At 41.6% G+C, this 21,789-nt stretch overlaps 2 protein-coding genes across 3 annotated transcripts in view; one reads left to right on the forward strand and one right to left on the reverse strand.

The window, feature by feature from the left end:
• Positions 1–1,533: 1,533 nt before the first annotated feature.
• Positions 1,534–16,638, reverse strand: DERL1 (derlin 1). The gene is made up of 8 exons (XM_032222823.1): positions 16,138–16,638; positions 12,371–12,482; positions 9,642–9,706; positions 8,514–8,540; positions 7,453–7,548; positions 6,112–6,164; positions 3,516–3,626; positions 1,534–2,698 (listed from the first exon to the last, which is right to left on the reverse strand). The coding sequence occupies exons 1-8, from the start codon at positions 16,288–16,290 to the stop codon at positions 2,560–2,562; spliced, it is 756 nt and encodes a 251-aa protein (XP_032078714.1). The 5' UTR covers positions 16,291–16,638; the 3' UTR covers positions 1,534–2,559.
• Positions 16,639–18,954: 2,316 nt separating this feature from the next.
• TBC1D31 (TBC1 domain family member 31) overlaps positions 18,955–21,789 on the forward strand; it is a 31,862-nt gene continuing 29,027 nt past the window's right edge. For both annotated transcript variants that reach the window (XM_032223362.1, XM_032223363.1), the window contains exons 1-3: positions 18,955–19,091; positions 19,963–20,109; positions 20,892–21,007. In XM_032223362.1, the coding sequence (XP_032079253.1) occupies positions 19,015–19,091; positions 19,963–20,109; positions 20,892–21,007 (340 nt within the window). In that variant the 5' untranslated portion in view covers positions 18,955–19,014. The remainder of the gene's footprint in view (positions 19,092–19,962; positions 20,110–20,891; positions 21,008–21,789) is intronic.

Consider the following 21,789-nt stretch of genomic DNA (forward strand, 5'->3'; position numbering starts at 1 on the left):
TATTATTAATCTAAAAAGATGACATATATAATTGTCTATATAAGGAAGCGATCTCTGGTCTTTTAAGTATGCGTTCTCAAAACTGCAAAAATGCAGCGCGTGAAAGAGACGTTAGCCATCTGCAGGTCGACCAATATTTTTTTCTCAAAATGCAGCAATGGTTTTGCCCTGGATTTTATTTAACCTACTGTGTATTCTAGATCTGACCTCTTGCTTTTCAAATAGGCTAGCTTCGCCCAAAATAATATTTGCAATGTGTTTCTTCACTTAACATCTAAAGCACAGCATTCAGCTGCAAGAAAAAAAGATATACTGAGCTTTACAAGCCCAGAACTGCTTTCTAATTTGCATAGCAGCACCCAAAAGTTAATTTAAAACCATTGCTTGGAGTTTTTTGGCGGAAGAATCTGAGCTACCAAAGGCTGATATATGCACACCCTTCTGTCCTCTTTTGTTGTTGTTTTCCTCTTTTGGGTAGCAACTCATAGAAACACAAGAGTATCCAATGACACTTTTTAAAAAATTGGGTTCCTAAGTTTTTTTTTAAAAAAACAAGCAAATAATTACAAGTACATAATCTTTTGTCAGCTTATTAGATATAAATAAAAACCAAGGCCAGATTGATAAAGAGTCAGGAAATCGGTGCTAAGGGGAATCCTTTGTCGACATATTACTGCAATATTGGAAATATCATATCAAGGATTAGCTTTCCTCGGAGTCCATAAAGGGATTAGTAACTACTTGCGGACAACAGTGAGATCAGTCCCAGTTTATCAAACCAGTCACTGATTCGAAGGAGCGCTGGCAGAACATGAAGAAATTGTGAGGGGGGAAACAAAGTATTGATAATTATGAGTACAGCACTTCCCGTGTTGGGATAGCATCATTTCCAAACAGAGCTGAATTTGTATCTCTCTCTATATATATATCCTTATTTGTATTGTTCATTTGTGTCCCTATTTTAGAATCGTAGGCAGCTTGGCTAATGCAGAGGTGGGGAACAATGGCCCCTTTAAGTCTTTGTGGACTTCAACTCCCAGAATTCCTGAGGCAGCCATGCTCCACAAGTCATAAAGGGGCCATCACTCCCCATCCCTGGGCTAATACAATTAGGGGATGGAGACAAGACTAGCTTGGCTATGATGCTTGAATTTCCATAGTGGGTCTTGTTGTCTGCTTAACATTAAGAAGGACAATCATTTAAAGCAGTCTTTCCCAACCATTGCAATTGCCAGCTGTCTGGACTTCAACTCCCAGAATTCCACAGTGAGCATAGCCATTGAGGAGAATTCTGGGAGTTGAAGTCCACGCAACTGGAAAGCACCACAGTTGGGAAATACCAATTTAAAAGACAAAGGGAAGTCTGACTCTTCCTTATCACAGCACATCTGGCAATGTTTCCCAACATCGTTTGTCAGAAGCTCCACATGATGACACCGGGTTCTTACATGCAAACTAATCACCATCTTCCCTCAGCGACTCCTACACACTATATGCTTGTGTTTCATTCAAAAATGAAAGATGCTGGAGGAAGTCAGTTATCTGTTTTATTAAGCTCAGCTATCTGGTTCCTGTTGCTTTTATCGTTATACACAGAGGTATTTCTACATTAACCATTCAACAGATCTTTGTGCATTGTCGGTCTTTCTCGCACATAACGCGAGAGGAGAAGCATTCTCTAGTCCTTCATGCCAGGATACGCACATCAAAGCCACCCTTACACATTCGAGGCAACAGATCATACATTTTTTTTCTCGTTTCGAATTAAATATGCATAGGATTAAACCCCATCAAAATCAGGATCAATAGGACTCGCTCCAAAGTCAGTGCAGACAGAACTGGGCATTTAAAAGGTGCCACATTTGCTATGCTGGGAGTACAGAGTACAGAGGCCAAGGTAAGCTTGCAAATTAAAAACTAGCATTATTCAGCCAAACTTTTTTCTTCCTTTGTTTAATGGCTCCAGGTAGAATTCATTACCAATCGAAAAAATCCAAAAGGGGATTTAAAAAAAAAAAAGTTGCTTCTCACTAAATAAAAGAGAAATGCAACTGTAGATACCTGAAGTGTTTTACTTAGCATTGCTGTAGACCTGGACATTTTAATTTAATTCAAACCGGAGGAAGAAAAGTCTCTGATGACTTTTGGGGGGGGGACCCCAAATTGGATTCAGGGAGGATTTTGTAGGGTTCTTTCATGAAGTGAGAGCTACAAGACCAATTGACGAACATGAATTCCCTTGAGAGAGCTTTTTTTAGAAAGGATGCTTTGTTGGACAGCCTTAAAAAAAATGTATCATTCTTTTTTTTTTTAATGGCAGCAGTGAATTAAAGAAGTTAATGGCCTGGATTAAAATCTATCTTGTCTCTTCAGTCATGTTGTCTTCCACCGGGAACAAAACAAGATTTCGTAACGGGTCTGAGGCAACAACGCTAGAGCAAACCTGGTCCTCGGATACCCTCCACAGCAAGAAACATTCCCATGTGTTGTCGAAGATGTTCCTCACAGAAAAAAAAAAAAAGGGGGGGGGGGGGAAACAGGAAAGTTTTTTTGTTTGTTTCATTGATCACCAAGCCGGAATCCCTGGCCCCAGTTGTGCCTTGTGTCTCCCTGGCGATTATCTACGGGTCTTCGCATACTGGCAGGAGGAACCCCGAATCCAGAGACCCCTCCTCTTCTGTTGGGCAGCCATTTGTACCTGCGGGTCAAGAAAAGAAGGACTTCAGAAGACCATCCCAGCCCCTATTCGGCTTTAGCAGCCGAACAAAACTTCAGCAGAGGTCGAAATTGAAGAAGCAACGAAGGCTTAGGCTGGAGTTTCGTTACAGGTGGTCCTCGACTTACAACACTTCACTTAGTGACCATTCCGAGTTACAACGGCAAAAAAAAGCAACTTATGACCATTTTTCACACTGATGATCACTGCATCTTAGATTGGTTGGTAGATGGATGGATGGAAGAAGGAAGGAAGGAAGGATGGATGGATGGATGGATGGATGGATATATACATACATGATAGACAGACAGATGATAGGGATAGAGGAAAGGGAAGGAAGGGAAAGAGAAAGAAAAGAAAGAAAAAGAAAGAAAAAAGAGAGAAAGAAAGAAAGAAAGAAAGAAAGAAAAAGAAAGAAAGAAAGAAAGAAAGAAAGAAAGAAAGAAAGAAAGAAAGAAAGAAAGAAAGATTTTTTAAGCAGAGGGCAAAACAAACTTTGGTTCCTGCTGCCATTATCATTATACAGCAACATTTCAGGAAAATAAAGGAGAAAGTGAGCAAATCTTATATTTGGGAGTTTGTAATAGTTTGAATCAAGATTTCCCATTTGTCTGTGTCATGGGCAAAACAGAATGAAATGCAACAATTGACCTAATTACATATCCATCCATCCAGAAAAATGTGCATGGGCCTCATTACTGCCATTGTACTTTTGTTTTCAATTCTAATTAGAATAACATTTCAACATTCCAAAGTACTCAAGTCTGATTAAATAATAAAAAAAAATAAACCAACTTACAGAAACTGAGGTGTTGACAGAAAATTTCTTCCTCCCAAATCTATTGGATATTTAAACATTAAGAAAAAGTACAGATGACCAACCAAGTTGCCGATCAGTTCATTGACGATGCTGTGGGATATTAGGAAACAGCATTTTCAGTGTTAACAATTAGCGAATGAAGCATTTTCTACTAATAATGTGGAAGCATCTTAATCCACAGGGCCTATTCCTAATGGGTTTGCACTGTGAAAGAGCTTGAGGGCTGCTAAGACTGAAAATAACCCAGACAAGCTACCCAAAGGGTTGCATATTGTCTGCAAACATTTTTGAAAAATAACTTTTGCAAACCTGTGGGGAAGACAGTGCTAATGGACTAAACACCGAATTTAAAAAGCAAATGCCATAAAAATAGAATCTAGTGTAGGAAGTTAGCACCCACCCCTCTCCTAGGAAAATGAGATATTTCAGGAAATATTAAAATGGCAGAATATTTCCCCTAAAAGGGAGGCAGAAACTCAGCTCCCGCCACTTTGTCAATGGGCCATTAAGGCCTGGGCCAGTCTATTCTACATGACAAAACTCTACCTCCTTCAGGCAGAGCCATAATAGGAATCCCAAAGCTCTTTCATTATATTATCACCCAGCAAGACTCAACCAAGCCTGGGACACAGTCAGTCTACGGTTAGACTCCGCCCCCTGACAGCTAATGGGATACATTTCTTACACAGGAACAGGAAGCTCTAAGGTGGTGCCCAACAGAGGGTATAAATCTATCCCTCTGTCCACTCCATGTGTCTTTTTGCCCAGGACTTCAAACCATGTGATCCTGTCCAACATGAAAAACCATCTTTCCGAACAGACACCAATTTCCAGTGTCTTTCGCCCCACTTGGAACTGAACTCAGATGGACATTTCTTCCAACACTAGGAATGCTAAAATTCACAATCTCCATCATCAACTGGAGGAGACGGTTCTGCGCACAGGCGGGTGAGCGTGTGCAGCTCCATTTGTGCAAGTGCTGGACACGCGCACCCGCCTCTCGCACAAACCTGCATGCATATGCTTGGCCACTGCACATAGTAAAACTGCATATGGGCACTCGCCTGCCGCTTGTGAATGGACCATGGCCTGGGAGTTGGGGATCCCTGTACGACTCCACTACACCCTTCCTTTCACCCACAGCAGAGTTTCTTAAGTTTCAGGCCAATTCAAAAAGAATTTAAATGCATAAGAAAATACAGGTATAATTTGTTTGACAGAGGAAAGAAGACATGCTCAAATACAATTATCGAAACATTACAAATGACAAATATGTAATAGAATAATAGACAGTATATGCTTCTTTATCAATCCATTAAATCAGTACTAAGGCAATACAAGTAGTCCTGTGTCAACGATCAGAATCTCAAGTTGTTGAGCAAAGCAGTTAAGTGAGATACCACATGACTGCTTTTTGCTCAATGATCGCAATCCAGCTCTCCCAGTTGCAGTCAATAAGCAGATCACTGGAGAGTAAGTTCTAGGGCTCCCAAGCATAGGACAGGAAGAGGACCTGGGCCTCCCATCATACCCAGGAGTCCTAGGATCTCTCACCACCACAATGACGCCGGGGTTCACTAACATTTTTGCCGTTCTTCAGCACACTCAGCTGGTGGGAAATTCTGAGAGTTCAATCCATATATCTAAAAGTGACCAAGGTTAGGAAACACCGATTTATGGGATTATGAAGTCCTGACTGTCTTTCCACATCCCACCTGGTCTGTCAGGAGGAGCATGCTCTGGGCCCCAATGATTAAGGCGTGCCTTCTTTCTGAAGCAGAAAACATGCATTCTCTGTCACAGCACCTGACCTTTGGAATACAGTTCCCCCGCCAAATTAGATTGCCCCTAACCCGGACAGCTTTCCTAAAGCCTCGAACCTTTGGCTCTGTTCCTGAGCACAGAGGCTGGACTGTTGATTGGAGTTCATGAGGTTGCGAATTCTTCCTTGGTCACTATCGTGGTTCACTGAAAATAAGACAGGGTCTTATTTTCTTTTGACCCCCGAAATAAGCGCTTGGCCTTATTTTCAGGGAGGTGTTATTATTTTTGAGGTCCAGGAGGCCCCTTAACCTCGGCCCGCAGATCAGCTGATGCAGAGAGGGCCAGAAGTTCTGTCTCTGTTTCTGGCACACTCTTGCCGGCCTTAGCATCACTGGGCCTGCTGCTCTTCTTGTGGCCGCCACTAAGAGAAGATCTGTGGCAGCTAGAGTTTGCAGGAGCAGCTCCGCAAGGCCATTCTGCATGGATGGCAGGTGCATGTGGGGTATGTTAGACCCCTTTCTCCCCCACTCCCAGGAAATGATCGGCTGCACATGCCTTTAAATATTTTAGGGGAGGGCTTATTTTCAGGGAAGGGCTTATTTTAGCCTATGTGCTTAAAAGCCTGATTGGGCTTATTATCCAGGGAGGTCTTATTTTGGGGAAAACAGGGCATTACAATACTGTGGTTTTAAGTTACCTGCATTTTTATTTAAAATGCTGTTGAGTCACCCAGAGTTATTGCAGTGATAGGAGTGGCTATATAAATTAAATAAATTAATAAGGCATAGACAAAGTATCTGGAGATACTTACGAGCCTCCGATGATATAGTTGAATCCCAGGATAACCCATGGCAGATAGCATGCCTAGGAAAACAACAGCACATATATGTTTATCGTAACATACTTGAAGGGCAAAATTATCCTTTCACCTCATGTGCTAAGATCCTGAACTTGGTTGGGCCTTATTTCTAACAAGGAAATGCCTGTTGAGCTGCCACCCCAAAAATTGTGGGTTGGGATATTGGCTCAACAGTAGACTGTCCTACTAACCAAATTGGCTTTGCACCAGTTTGCTACATTTCATTTCCTATAATTAACACTAACGGTGTGCTTAGCATGTTGAAGAAACATGCTTTTATGTTATTTCTTCCCAGATTACCATGTTTTCTCAGCTATTGAGTTAGACAGCTGGACTGGATACCAGGCTGGAAGGAAAAAATGCATTTCAAGGTTTCAAGGTTTATTGGCATTTGTATGCCGCCCACTCCCTAGGGACTCTGGGCGGCTTACAGACAAAACAAGGAACATATATAAAAATTAAAAATAAGAATACAATTATTTAAAAATTCCACATCATGCATACTGCTTAGAGTGGGGCTGGATACTCATCAACAGCCCCAGGCCTGCCGGAACAGCCAGGTCTTAGTAGCCTTACGGAAGGCCGGAAGAGTAGTGAGGGTCCGGATCTCAACGGGGAGATCGTTCCATAGGGCTGGGGCAGCAACAGAGAAGGCCCTCCCCCGGGGAATCGCCGACATTGACCGGCCGATGGCACCCAGAGGAGGCCCAATCTGTGCGATCTAATCGGTCTTTGGGAGGTGAATGGCAGGAGGCGGTCTCTCAGGTAGAATGAGTTAAAGTAGGCATTTTCTGAATTATTGATATGCAGAGCTCAAAATGTTTGTCATCACTACACTAAGTGGAGCAAACCTTACAGTGGAGTGGCCTCCAGTGTTAACTACTGGGTCTTTAAAATGTTCTTTAGATGTTGCAAAGACAGGCACTTTTAACGTTTAAATTGCATGCACTATAGTCTAATCTGCAAAATGCAGCAATGTCTCCCTTAACAATGTTGTTCTCAAATTTATTCACTACGATACTTGAGACAAACTCCTGTTTTATGAAATCTCCTTCCTACTTGCTGAGCTGTCCTACAGCTACTTCTGTAATATTCCTTCCATTAAAGAACGGTATGTGGAGCACGCTCAAAAAGGAAAAGATCACACAGGTGACAGATAGGTAAATGTCAAACTTCTCTCGAAAATCTGGAAGGAATCAAGGAATGGCTACCACGTTTCAATCAGATGATGAAATGCCACCAATTTGGGCAAGACTTCCAAACGTCAGGAGCCCATCTCTTAAGGCCACTCACCTTAAACCGGGTCCCAAACCAAAAGGACACAATCATGTCTCTGTTCAGCTGGGCCCAAACATAAAGTACTGACATGATCAGGGGGATCATCAGCAACTGTAAGAGAACAAAGGGTACAACATGGTTTAAATCAGATATGAAGACTCAAAAAAACTGAACTAAAAATCTTACAAAGTAAATTCTTGTTCAATCTTTTTTTTTCCTGAGAGAAAAAGGGGGAATGAATTTGGAACAAGAACATTTGAGGGATGGGAGGGGGTGGAGAAATTTTGTAGATTTCTCCATAATCCATGATCTGTTAAATCTAACCACATAACCGCATAGAGTTGATAGCTCTGTGGAAATCAGACACTGCAGGAGACATCAGTCCCAAAATGCAAACACTAAAATCTAATCAGGAGATTTGGAAGAGCACTAGATGCTGACAGATTACACTCAAAAACGTTTCTTGAATGAAGGTAAATATACATCTCCCATGACAATGTTGTAGGATCCACTCTGAGTCGGTCACCAGGATCGAAGATTTATTCCTCCAAGGTTTTGGGCTTGTGCTGAAGTCCATCCTCAGGGAGGAGAGAGGGAGAAGTTCCCTGAGGATGGGCTCCAGTACAAGACCAAAACCTTGCAAGAATCAATCTTTAATCCCGGTGACCGACTCAGATTGGATCCAGCAAAAACATTTCTTTCTTTTATCAATTAACTGCAGTTTAGTACTATATCTGAACCTTCAAGTGTGATTGTTAGCTTTCATTTACTGTAAACACATGTATAAATCAAGATTCGAGACTGACTTGTTTCAGTAACTAATAGTAAAACTAGAGTTTAAACATAAGCTTAAACATTACTCATTACAAAATAGAAAAAGCTTCCATCTGTCTCTTTGGAGCCATATTGAGGACAGGGCAGAGGGCAGGAACCAGAGGCTACCACTATGTTTCAAAGTGGCCACATTCTCCAATGGCTGTTTCTTAATGCCATTTGTAATTTTAATTTGGAAGGATGTACACCAAAAGTCCTAATAAACCTGATTTGCAAGACTTAAAAAAAAAGGATATACTTACTTGCATATTCATTGCTAAGCCAGTAATCTTTTCATTTTAATTAAGGAAATCCAAACTAAGAAAACATTAATACTTAATTTGTAACGATTCCATTTTAGACAAGTAGAATAATGAATGCTGATATTTGTTATCATAGTGAAGCCCTTTTGACTCGGCTGAACATATTTGGATCTCTGCCTACCTGCTCCACAGTTTTAATTTAAGCCTGTAAAATCTTCCTCAGTCATAACCAAGTTGGGCTGTCAATTAACAGCAGACTTGGATACTTTGAGATTCAGAATGCAGGAACTATCACATTAGGCCCTAATACAGTTTATTTATTTGGCACATTGCACTACGAATTATGCTTTGTTAAGCCAGCTTGTGCATGAAACCAGCCATTGAGTTTCGAGCAAATCTTGTTCTGACCGAGGCTTCCCAAGAGCCGGCAAAAAACCCTTTTATTAATTTACTGTGAATTCTGCTCATTCACAGCCGGCAAAGTCTTTCAAAGGAGGATTTATGGTCACAGATCTTATCTGGCTTGGAGAGCTGACAGGCCGATATCTGCAGAAGTTGGCAAGGCGTCTTGGAGAGTCATGAACCAATTAATCGAACTGTCTCCTGCAAACTCCACTCCCCTTTCGCTCCTCTTTTATTTCCTCTAGGAGGGGCCATGCATCGTCTCGCCTTACTCCCAAGTCGACCCCTGTTCTTTAGTTGTTCCCTTCGTCTGGCAATTCTGTGCACGTTGGGAACAGGCTCCAGCTGTTCTTCTGCCTCACTGATGTCTGACTCTGAAGGTAGCTGACGGCTGGCATATGGCTCAAGGCCCCATCTCTGCCTCCGACACAGAGCCTTCATCAGAGCCTTCCCCAGACTCCAAGACTGGCCCATGTTCCTCCCCAACCTCCTCACTGTCCAAATCTGCTGCCAGATCTGCTGGCCACTGGTGGGCCACAACAAATCTTAAGCTCTCATTCATTAAGCTCCCATTCATTGATCACCTTTTCCCACCCAAACATGTGAACTCAGGATTATCAGAAATGGAGAAATGGAAGTGCTGAGAATGACTTCCCTAAGGCCATGGAAGCATTTCCAAGACCCAAAACCCGTCCAAACGTTGGCAGCAGATTCAGGAAAGGATACAACTATGCAAATCCAGTTAAACAGCAGCATGAACATGTAGTCGGCCGGCCTTCCATCGAAAGCACCTGAGAACAAAGAATGGCATTGCTGTGAGCGTAATCCCTGGCAGTTGTTTTTTCTCCCTTTCCCCCAAGGGGCTGTGGGAGCGTCCAGAAGGCTGTGATTAAATCGCAGGATGCAACTGCAACTTTTGCGATGAGGAGGAAACAAGAGACTGCTCTGCTCGATGAGGGCAATTTATGGGAAAGCGTTATATGAAAGGCCAGTTTTTGTAGGAAAATTCAAATTACTCATCTCTGCCCACAATACGAATTCTAGCTTTGGAGCCTTTTTTTTCATTTTCAAACAAATATTATACAGAATTCTAGCATTGGATTAATTTTTTTGTTTTCCCACAAATGTTGCCCAAAATTAACATACTACAGGTAGTCCTTGACCGACGTCTACAACTAAGCTCAACATTTCCATTGTGAAGCGAGAAAGTTGTTAAATATTTTGCCCCGTTTTATCACCTTTCATTCCAGAATTGTTAAGGGAATCCCTGCCGTTGTTAAGTTAGTAACATGGTTGCTGTGTTAGCGTTCCAAGTAACGCACCCATGGAAAGCACAACTATGAGGCAGGTAGGGTCCTCAAAGAACATGTTTATTGGATACATCATATCAGCACAGCTAGTGAAAACCAACTCTAAATGTTCCCGCAGTTTTCACCTAATTAAAAGAGTAAAACCTCCCCGCTCTCCGGTGTCACCAGTCAAATTGTCCAATGAATATAGCTGGCAGGCTCCTCTCCTACTTCGCCAGCCACCTCTTATGACCTTGGTTCCCACAGGAAAACTTTATTTTGACTGTTAGCTGGGTTATCTACTCCCCCTCCTCCCTTCCCTCTCTCAGGCTTCGTGACAACTATGAGGCAGCAGCAAAGATGGATTCGGCCAGGTTCGCTTCAAAGTTGACATGCTGAGTGAATCTGGCTTCTCCTTTGACGTTACTTGTCAGAAGGTCGCAAAAGGTGATCACGCGACTCGAGACACTGCAACTGTCATAAATATGAACCAGTTGCCAAACGGCCACACTTGTATCACATGACCATGGAGATGCTTTTGAGGTCGTGTGAAAATCAATCATGTCACTTTTTTTCCAGTGCCGTTGTAACTTCAAACAGTCACTGAATGGATTGTTGTAAGTCAAGGACTAACTGTACAAGATTCATAATATAGTCAACATCATAAATTCTATAGCTCCTGCAGCATAATCTGAGTTTGAGAAATGTGTTATATAATTCTTTGTTTGCAAAGCTCCATCTGTTAAGGCTGCAATTCTTACACAATTATTGCAATTGGGAATAACTGGTTATGCTAGAACTTGTTTCTAAATAAACCACATAAGAACAATCCCAGAGTATTTAAAAGGCAACTCTTAACTGGTTGGGTTCGGTAGATTTGATTTATTATAAGGAGAACAGAGAGCAATTTTTGTGATCCTTGCATTTGAAAGACACTTGTACTTAGTAACCAAGCATATCATAAATTATCGTATTACATCCAAGGAAAATGGCCCGCATGCATTTTTAATTTATTAAGTTCTACATGATGGGAAATAAGCAATTAAGACAATTGCCAGATTAAAAATACAATTAACAAGATTTTTAAATCTTTCAAACCCTTTCACTTTTGTCAAACATTTAGCAATTGCCTGAGACTGGAAATTTTTTTTCTCCTGAAACAAATTCACAAAGTTTTCTTTACCAGGAATTATCAGGATGAAACAACACACTGACATAAGAATTCCAGCAAGTGAACTAATTTGAAATATACATCAATGTTTACAAAACAGCAGAGATGTTTTTTTAATTTATTCACAGCCTTACTGTGTGCTGGAGGGAGAGTTTCACTTTCACTGATAAGGGGGGAAATCTGCCTCTGACTATTTACATGACAGATGTTTTAATCTTTTGGATAGTTTCCCTGAGGTCTTCCTAGCCTTGTAGAGGGAACTCTAAATATTCAAGGGATTCCCAAGCTAAGGTCACCGATTGCAGCTGCTAGCTTTTTGCCTCAGCTTACAAAACTTTTTATACACCTTTTCATCTACTTTGTTCTAATATATGCATTTTTTTCCTAATACGCTCAACTGCCCAAAGACAGTTTTAGACATTTATGTACATTCCTATAGGTCCATATGGAGTATAAATTAAATACCCCAACTTAAAAAATATAAACTGACAATTTTTTCTACCATCCCCAAAGGTAAAAAAAGAATTGAACATTACAATGGTAAAAAGGTAAAGGAAAAAGTCCCCCTGCACATATGTGCTAGTCGTTCCCAACTCTAGGGGGTGGTGCTTATCTCTGTTTCAAAGCCGAAGAGCCAGCGCTGTCCGAAGATGTCTTTGTGGTCATGTGGCCGGCATGACTAAGTGCCAAAGGCACACAGAACGCTGTTACCTTCCCACCAAAGGTGGTTCCTATTTTTCTACTTGCATTTTTACATGCTTTCGAACTGCTAGGTTGGCAGAAGCTGGGACAAGTAATGGGAGCTCACTCCATTACGCAGCACTAGGGATTCAAACCGCTGACCTCTCTGATCAACAAGCTCAGGCACTGAGCCATCATGTCCCTTTATGGTAATATAATTACTGTGTTATATTATATTATAAATTATATTACTTCTATGGGTGATATAATTACTCTATGGGTAATATGATATAATGGTGCGAGTGTATATTTACCTGTTTCCAGACGTGATGAATACTGATACAAAAAATAGAGATTCACCAAATATAGAAAGCCTGTCCCTGGGCCAACAGGGAAATAAAATGTGGCAGTTATTGGCCTCCAAATCTGTTCAGACAAAAACAGCAGATATGTAAATTACTATTATTGAAGAATTTGTTTAAACAATACCAAAGTTATTTGCATCAGGCAGCATCAGTTATTGATAAGATAGTATTGTACTACATACTAACAGAATGAGATGTATGATTATCTGATTGGGGGTGGAAAGCTCCCAGCCCACCATCCCATTGAGTCCCCATCAGTGTTAGTCTGGATTCAACAGTACTGAAGAGAATCTATTGAGCCAAAATTCAATGCAAAAAACCATCCCTTATGCAGCACACAAAAGTGAAGACAGTGGCAGATATTACTCTAGCCCTACAAGAAAATATTATCAAGCTTCAATAAAAGGTCATAATTGAGGGGGAGGGAGGGTTCTCTCAAAGTGATTTAATAAGATTTGGACATGCTGTCCAGCGGTGGGTTTCACGTAATTTTACCACCGATTCGCCACACACACACCTTCCACGCATGCACCCAGCCTTCCACGCATGCACTTTGCTTGTGCACATGCCTTCTGCACATGCACCTGGCCTAAAAAATGTGATTAAATAGGATGGCATAGCGCTGGTAGCAATCTCTGCTACCCCGGTCGTCCGAACTGGCTGAATACCACCTCTGAGGCTATCTGGTCATAAAATGATGGAAAACAGAAAAGGATTCTCTTGGAAGAGACAACGGATGGTTGAAAGCACAGAGGACATCCCAAATATTCAACATTTGCAGGTTACACTATCACAAATGATTTGAACTGATGGTTGCCTGTGGAGTATACAGATCTATATACTCTACTGTACGACAGTATATACAGAAGCACAGGCAACATCCGAGACTTCACTTCGTGTCCATAGATATATGATAAATGGGTGGTTGCTTTCTGCATGCTGTTTACTATGATTGCCATCCACTGCCTGTTACATATGAACCTTAGCAACTTTCCACCTGTTATAGGGACTTTCCTGTCTGTCACATGTTAAGAATAGCCCAGCTAACCAAGCAAATGGCAGCCACTACATAAATAGCCTTCCTGCAAGAGGCAAACCACGTTTTCATTTGGACTCAGCATATCCCCTAACACAGCATAACCCTTGGATGCACTGGAGGATAATGTTCCTTGTCCAAAGCCAATATGGACAATGGCTGCACCAGCAGAGGTTGAGCTACAGTCAAGCATGTTTAGAAGGCATCCTATCAAGTAAGAGCATGTCATAAAACATTTAGTTCCCTATCTAGATAATTGCTGCATGATATAGTTACCTCAATTTTATGTGTTTGTATTCTCAATACAAAAGCAAAGGACAGGGAGGGAAATATACCCGCAATCTAGGTGTCAAAATTACTGCATGTCTCTCAAAATAAAATTTCTGCAAAGAAGCACATTTCTCCTCCAATCTTTGAGAAATATAGTCTTGCATTGAACAACCCATCATCACTATATTGCATTCCTCTGAGGTTGCATTAAAATGCAAAGGAATTGGCAGTCAAAAATGCTGAAAACTACCTTCTATGCTCCAGCCCCTGCTTTTCTTAGCATACCAACCCAGGTGGCAATGGGAAGAGACTGATAGAAAATCAGATAGAAAACTGATTTATCACACAACTTTGATTCTTATCGTATTTTCCATATCTTCATAAAAAGGGAACATTCATTCATAGGAAGCACTTTTATTATCCTACAGAGAACATATGTAGCTCAAGATTGAAGCAGTGGCCTAAAATTATTTAGACAGCTGATGAAATGTCTGTAAATGAAAAACCAAGTTTAGAGAATTTGAACAACCGAACGTTTTTATTATCTATTTTCTACACCCGGTGTTCCATGTCTAATTGCAAGGAATAATTGGGGGGGGGGGGAAGCAATTCTGAATAGCTAAGCATATTAAACATCTTCCTAAAAAACTCATTTTGTTCAGCTAAAACAAATATTGAACAAAAGAATCAAATCTTTCACAACAGTGATTTAAATAACTCTGGCCTCCTCAAAAAAAAAAAAGAGAGAGAGACTAACCAACAACTTCCAACTTAAATTACTCCACATTTTTTTCACTATAATGGTGCCTATCAAAATGCCAGAAACCCCTCTGGATGTTAATGATTATTTATATTCTTGGCACTAAAAATATAACTCTGCAACAAGACAAAAGGCAAGAGTGAATTCTGTTACCAAGATAAATCAAGCAACTCAATTGATCTCTCATGCTATTTATTTATTCATTCTATATTCCTTCCTATTTCAGGTCATTTGACTTTTGTTAGCAATGGCTGGAAAGTAAAGCAACTCAACTGTTTCCATGATTACTGAAAAAGGAAACACCTCCCACACCTCCATTCTAAAAAAAAAAGGCCTTGTTTTGTTCCATGAGTGACATGACATATACTTTTTCACACTTATCTTACCAAAGTGAAACAAGGATGATTGAAAAAAGAAGAAAAATGAACCTCTCAAGGAACTGGCTTTCAGCAGCCAATACAAATTAGTAATTGTATGAGTTTGTTTGGTAAGTTTAGCATTTGCCCAGCATTAGTTACAAGTTTTCACAGCCCACTGCTATGCGCCTCTCCCTGCTGAGAGCATTTATGCAAATTTATGCAAATTCCAATTATGCAAATTTTCCCACTTTCAATTTTAGAGCTAATTTACAAAGCAGTTCACTTTTGATCAGTTTTCAACTCTTATGCAAAGCTCACTCGGTGACAGGATTTACACACCTTGTTCAGCCAAGAGCATGCAAGTAAACTGCTATGGCTTGGAATGACCCCTGTTAACCTTCTGACCGGAGTGGTATCCATCCAAAGCAAAGCACATTGGGGGTGGCCAGTATTTGGATGGAAAGCCACAATGGAAACTCCACAATCATACATATGTACATATATACATACATACATATAGCATTTTCATTTTCACAATAAATACACGGGAAACTGAATCTCACTACCCTAGATCAGGGGTCTCCAGTCTTGGCAACTTTAAGCCTGGCAGGCTTCAACTCCCAGAATTCCCCAGCCAGCAAAAATTCTGGGAGTTGAAGCCCACCAGGCCTAAAGTTGCCAAGAGACCCCTGTCCTAGATGTTATCTACTAATTTTCCATATTGGTTCAAATTAACCCTAACCAGAATCTCAGGCTTGGGCAACATTAAACAAAGACCTAGCTCTCTGGAGTAATCTCTGATCCTGGGGAAAGTAGTAGTAGGAAAGAAGAGGGTGACCAGCAGGCAGATTGGATGGACTTAGTTACTACACCATTACAAGACTTGAGAAAGCATGTTAGGGACCCATCATCATGGTGAAAAATCTATGCAGTCATCAGAAGTTGAAAATGACTTAATGCGCCCCCAGTCAATCACTTTCTAAAAGGTACTTTTTAAAAGACTCTCTATCACACCAAACAAGCATCCCTTGCTTAGGTAAGCCCCATTCAATTTCCTACAAGGAAAAAAAAAAGTTTTGTTTTATAAATGTCCAGTGACGATGCCTCCCAGCCAAATAACTAATGCACATCCACCATAGCTAAAAAAAAGTACACAAGGCTGGAGTGGCATCTCCCTACTTTCAATAAACGGACTACCATTCCCAACACACCCAGCGCAGCATTCGCTTCTAAGGGCTATAAGCAAGAAGCGCGCCGTGCATGCCGGGAGCCGTAGTCCAGCTCTACCTACCTGGAAGCGGTTGATGAAGGCTTCGGGCCACAGGAAGAGGTAAACGGGGCTGATCAGGCCTAGCTTGCCGAAGAGGGGCACCGCGACGGCAGCTGCAAACCAGTAGCGGGTAATAAGCGGGATGCTCCGGAACCAGTCCCCGAGGTCCGACATCTCCCCTTCGCCAACTGGTGACTGGACACCGGGCCTCGTGCTCCTCGTTCCCGCCGGTTGCTTCTTTTCTCAGCCAAAGACCTGAGCGTCGAGAGGGGCTGAGCGCTGCCGGTGGGTGGGGCCCGCCTTCTTCCGACGTGGCCACACCGAATTCGGCCAAACGGCTACTTCCGGTTTCCGCCTTCCGTTTGCTAAGCAACGGAACAAAAATAAAGGAGGGGCAAAGTAGCGTCGCCGGAAGTTTCACTCTTAAAGGGACCGGCCACTTTTCAATCCCTCGTTCTCTATACAATTAGAATTAAAATAGGGCTGGAAGGGACCTTGGAGGTCTTCTAGTCCAGCCCCCTGCTCATGCAGGAGAACCTATACAATCTCAGACAAGTGACTGTCCGGTCTCTTCTTAAAAACCTCCAGTGATGGAGGCGGTTCTCCACTTACAACAGTTCCCTTAGTGACCAAGTTCAGCTTTCCTACAGAAATCGTAGGCCCTCCATCACTGGAGGTCTTAAATTGTAAAGAACCAGAGATATAAAGTGTCATCTAAACAGGTTTCATTGGCATATCATATTTATATGGTTGCTCGTGATGGGCAACCATATAAATATGATAAATATTGTTAGTTAAAATTAAATTTTATGCTGTATCAATAACCACTTAAAATGGACCAAGATATAAAAGTGGACCAAGATAACTATTCCAAAAGTGATAGAAGGAGAAAAGAAAAAGAAAAAAAATGTTCTTCTTGAATTAGAAAAACGGAAGGTAGGGTATATGCCAGAAAAATGGAATAAAATACTAAAGTGTTTTGAAATTTATGTTGCACGCAACCTTTTCAATAAATAACCAACCAAAAGACCAGAAAATGACTCAAATCACTTCACATCCTGTTTGCCATTGCCATTCCTAATGGTTAGATCAAAGGAAAGATCCCTCGTGTATTAAAACAAAGCAATAAAAGTGCTTAATTTCAATCCATCAAGGGGATATCGGACTTAACATCTATCAACCTAAGCAATGAACTTATCAGTCCACTCATCCAAAATGAGAAGCAAAGAAAAAAAAAATTGCAAAGTGAAAGTTAGAAGTTAATAGCAGATGTCGATACAAACTGACTGAAAAGCCTTGTGTTGCAGGGATGATTCCAGGATGCTCCTGTATCAAACCTGAGTATAAGCTGCCAAAGATTCCAGTTGTCGCAGCAAAGCCAGCTGTCTGATGGGGAAGCAAAAACAAAGTCACTGCTGATTTAAGGGTCTGTAGATATTCTCAGTCATCCAGGTCATGGTTGCCCCAAAAGTGCTTTTTCAGGAAGCAACTGGACTTCCTTGTTTTTTTCTTTTGAAGGCATTTCACTTCTCATCCAAAAAGCTTTTTCAGCTCTGCCAGGATAGTGGGGAATGGAAGGATTTAAATTCCTTGCAGACAGCTAGTATTTGCATCCTTTTAGAGGGTCGTTGAAGCACTTTGAAGTTTATCTGTGCCCTCAGAGTAGGGCTCAGAGTGGGGCTCCTGGTTCCTGTAGTCTACAATTTTTCCTCTGGACCCATTAGATCTCACAGGGTTGGCCTCCTCCAGGTGCCATCTACCAGCCAATGCCACCTGGCTATTACCCGGGGGAGGGCCTTCTCTGTGGTAGCTCCGGCCCTCTGGAATGAACTCCCCGCAGGGATTCGGACCCTCACCTCTCTCCAGGCCTTCCGAAAAGCCATCAAAACCTGGCTTTGCCGGCAGGCCTGGGAGTGATGAGTTCCCTCCCCTCTCGACATGTATGGTTGTGCGACTGTTGTTTACTTTTATTATTTGTATTTTGTTTTTTATGTTCCCCTTTTTCCCCCTTGAATTGTTCGCCGCTCTGAGTCCTCCCAGAGAAGGGCGGCATACAAATAATAAAATTCTATTCTATTCTATTCTATTCTATTCTATCATCCAGGTCACCTTGTCCCAAAGGTGCTTTTTTCTGATTTAAGGCATCATTTTTTAGGAAAGGGGGGGGGGGTTGTACTGGTATATCATGCTGCAAAAAGCACTCTTGGGGAACTAAGAAAAGCAGCCTGTGTTTTAAGATGTATGGACTTCAGCTCCCAAGAATTCCTCAACCAGCAGCTGACTTGGTAATCTTAAAAGTTGCCAAGTTTGAGAAACTCTGCTGCATCTTTTGCTGTTCTGTACATACAGCTAGGAGTTACCTTTTATTTATAGATAAACCTTCCTCTCCCATGTGCCTCATTTCCCAAGCACAGATCAAAGAAATATTTTAAAATAAATGAGAAACGTTCTGAATGCATATTGAACAGATGGAGGAAAGATATAGTATACCTGTTCTGGAGACCTCGGCTGTTGATTTATTTTTCAAGACATCCTGAAAGAGTCTCTCGACTTCCAACAATTGCAAATTCAACAGGTACATTTCGGGAGCTTGGATTGCTTCTTCCTTTCCTGCTGCAATGCTACTTTCTGGATTGAGCCGCACTTGGACCAGCCTAGCGCCAAGCGAACTACAATTCCCAGCAGGCTTTGCTAGGAACGCTCCACACAGAGAGGGGGAAAGTCTACTGCCTCTGTCTTCCTGAGCCCACGCCGAGGGGGGGAGGCGTTCCTTTCCTATCCCCCCCCCCCGATAGGGTGATGCATTGGTATCTTCCTAAGTCAGAGCGGTCTGGCAGGAGAAGCGGCCGTTGAGGGTGGATTTAGTCCGGCGGCGGTGCTGTTTCCTTTCCCGCCGGGATGCAGAGCTCGGATCTGGGCAACAGGGAACAGGGCAAAATCTGGCACCGCAGGCCCTCCCCGGCAACACAGCAGGGGTAACTTTCCTTAGACGCAGCATCCCTGATTGCATATTTTTTAGCAGCTGTTCAACCGTGGAGCTTCCCTCTTCAGGCATAGTCTATCTGTTTCCAGCAAGAGCGACGCTTTCTCGTCACCTTCTGCTCACAGGCGTTCAATTAGCCCATGGTGACCCATCTAAAAGAGTTGGAGTCCAACTGCCATCAGCCCCCCCCCCCGCAAAAAAAGGGAAGAAAGAGCACCTTTTATTTATTTATTTATTTAAAAACTTTTATATGCCGCCCAATCCCAATTTTTTTGGGGGGGGGAGGATGGTGTGTGTGTGTGGTGCACAGGTGATACAATGAAAAGGGGTCAATGCCCCCTTGCTTTTATGCTGATGAAAATAAAATCTTGGAAAATTGCTGCATGCACAGAGAGGCATGGTGCAAACTGCCTTAAATATCTTTACTAAGTAGAGTTTCTCATCTTGAATTGATAAGAAAGAATCACTCCAGATTAAAAGTCCTTATTCCTATGCAAAAAGTGGTTGGCATCATAGAGGGGAGAGGTAGGTGTGTGCGTTCTCTCCCGGGATATTTAGTTATTACACCCATAAAAAATAAGAGGTATCATTTGAAGTGGATTTATTTGATAGGGTTGTGCCCCATTGAAACTCTGTCATAGGAGTGGGCACACAGGATTGGCGATTGTTCCCCCATAACATGGATAGCGGGCTTATCTCATCCCAGTCAGGGAAGTAAACTCTGACTGCCAAAAATATGTAAGGCCACCTATTCTCTCCTCTTTTTTTTTCTTTACTTTATAGCAGACTTTCTCCCTGTTCTGACACAATTTCTTTTCTCCTACAGTTCTCCATATATTAACTTCATTTTGCTTTCTTTCCAGAATCATAGTAAATATTATTCATACTACCACAGGCTATCATTCCAAGACAATACGTTTTTTAAATGTGGCTTTTGACTGTTCAGGAGAGTATCTACTTGCTGGAGATCATCAGGGGAATATCTATGTTTTTGATTTGGTGAGCAACAGGTTGGTACGCCATATCTCTCTTTCATCATTCAGTATATGCTTACTTAAAATATATGGCTTGCTTGTGTAGAAGTACGGTATAAGTATACTGGTGCCATTTGGGCTTTTTCCAAGATTCTCTCCATATACACAATGCATAAAAATATTTATTACTAGTATTGAAATAATTGTTTCATTATTAATAAAATCATATTTTGTTGACGGTTGATTATGGCCTAGATTTATTTTACTTCCTCCATTTCAATACTCTTTAATAACTTATAAATAAAAATAAGGGAAATATATTGAAAAATATATACTGTATATAGGTAGATATAAACAAAAACATGCATATGCACACACATATACAGAGACATATACATAAATACAAGTATAGAATATCTGGCATGTTTTAGAATATGTTGAGGCCCTTATTTAATTATTTATTTCAGGAAATGTATATTGCCACCTATTCACACATGGCGACTCAAGGCAGTTTACAGAATACAAAACCCCATATAAAAACAATAAAACTAATAAAAGAAGAGTCATATAATAAATTGATATACTAAAATCACACACACACACTCATCCCGGCAACAGCACCTCACATGAGCCATTTAATGGGCTCCATCCTGCTCTGGGTTTAATTTTTGATTAAATGATTCTCTTTTAGCATTCGCATGGTTATCTATTAGCAGGTGTCTGAGGAGTCTATGAAACATTGATAGATTGCTTGACCTGACAGCTGCTGTAAATGATGTCTTACGCTCTGCCGGAATAATTTAGGTTTGTCCCAATAGGTTCAACCTGGTTCAACGAACAGGACAAGCTTGCACTGCTTTGGCATTTACTCTTCGCAGGAAAACAGAATTCCTTGTGGCGTTGGCTGATTATTCCATCAAATGCTTTGACACAGGTAATTTAAAAATTTCCAATCCATAGTAGACAGCTTCTCAAAGGTGCTGGGAACAACAGCTCCCATAATTCCTGATGGACTTCATAATTCCATAGTGAACCATCTCCCAGAATTCCTCAGCCAGAATTCTGGAACTTGAAATCCACATATCTTACAGCAAATTTGAAAAACAGTGCTATAGTGTAATATAATGCCATGCGGAATATTTCAAGTTTGAAGCAGTTATTTTGACTTTATGGAACTCAAGTCATCTAAATTGGTACAAAACCTACCGTGTTTCTCTGAAAATAAGACAGGATCTTATTTTCTCTTAAACCCCCCCCAACCCCCCCCCCCAAAATAAGCACTTGGCCTTATTTTCTGGGAGGTCTTACTAATTTTGAGGTACAGGAGACGGCAAGCGTGATCACCTCATGGCTGCTATGTTGCACTATTTTCAGGGATGGCTTATTTTTGGGGGGAGGAGGTCTTATTTTGGGGGAAACAGGCTCCTGGTGGAAATGATCTCCCTAGGTTTGGGCAAAAGCATTTCAGCCTGTGCAGAACGGCTAGACCAGGGGTGTCAGACTCAAGGGCCAGGGGCCAGATCCAGCCTGCGGGGTGCTTCAATCTGGCCTGTGGAGCCACCCTGGAAACAGTGGACCAGCTCACAGTGCCTCTGCCAGCAAAAACAGACCTCAGGAGGGCTGCCCATGGAGCTCCATTTTCGCTAGCAGAGGGTTGCAGGAAGCCGTTGCAGCTAAAAACAGCTCGGTAACCCATTTTTGCTTGCAAAGCGCTGG

The sequence above is a fragment of the Thamnophis elegans genome, chromosome 8, assembly GCF_009769535.1.
Source record: "Thamnophis elegans isolate rThaEle1 chromosome 8, rThaEle1.pri, whole genome shotgun sequence".
NCBI classification, from domain to species: Eukaryota; Metazoa; Chordata; class Lepidosauria; order Squamata; family Colubridae; genus Thamnophis; species Thamnophis elegans.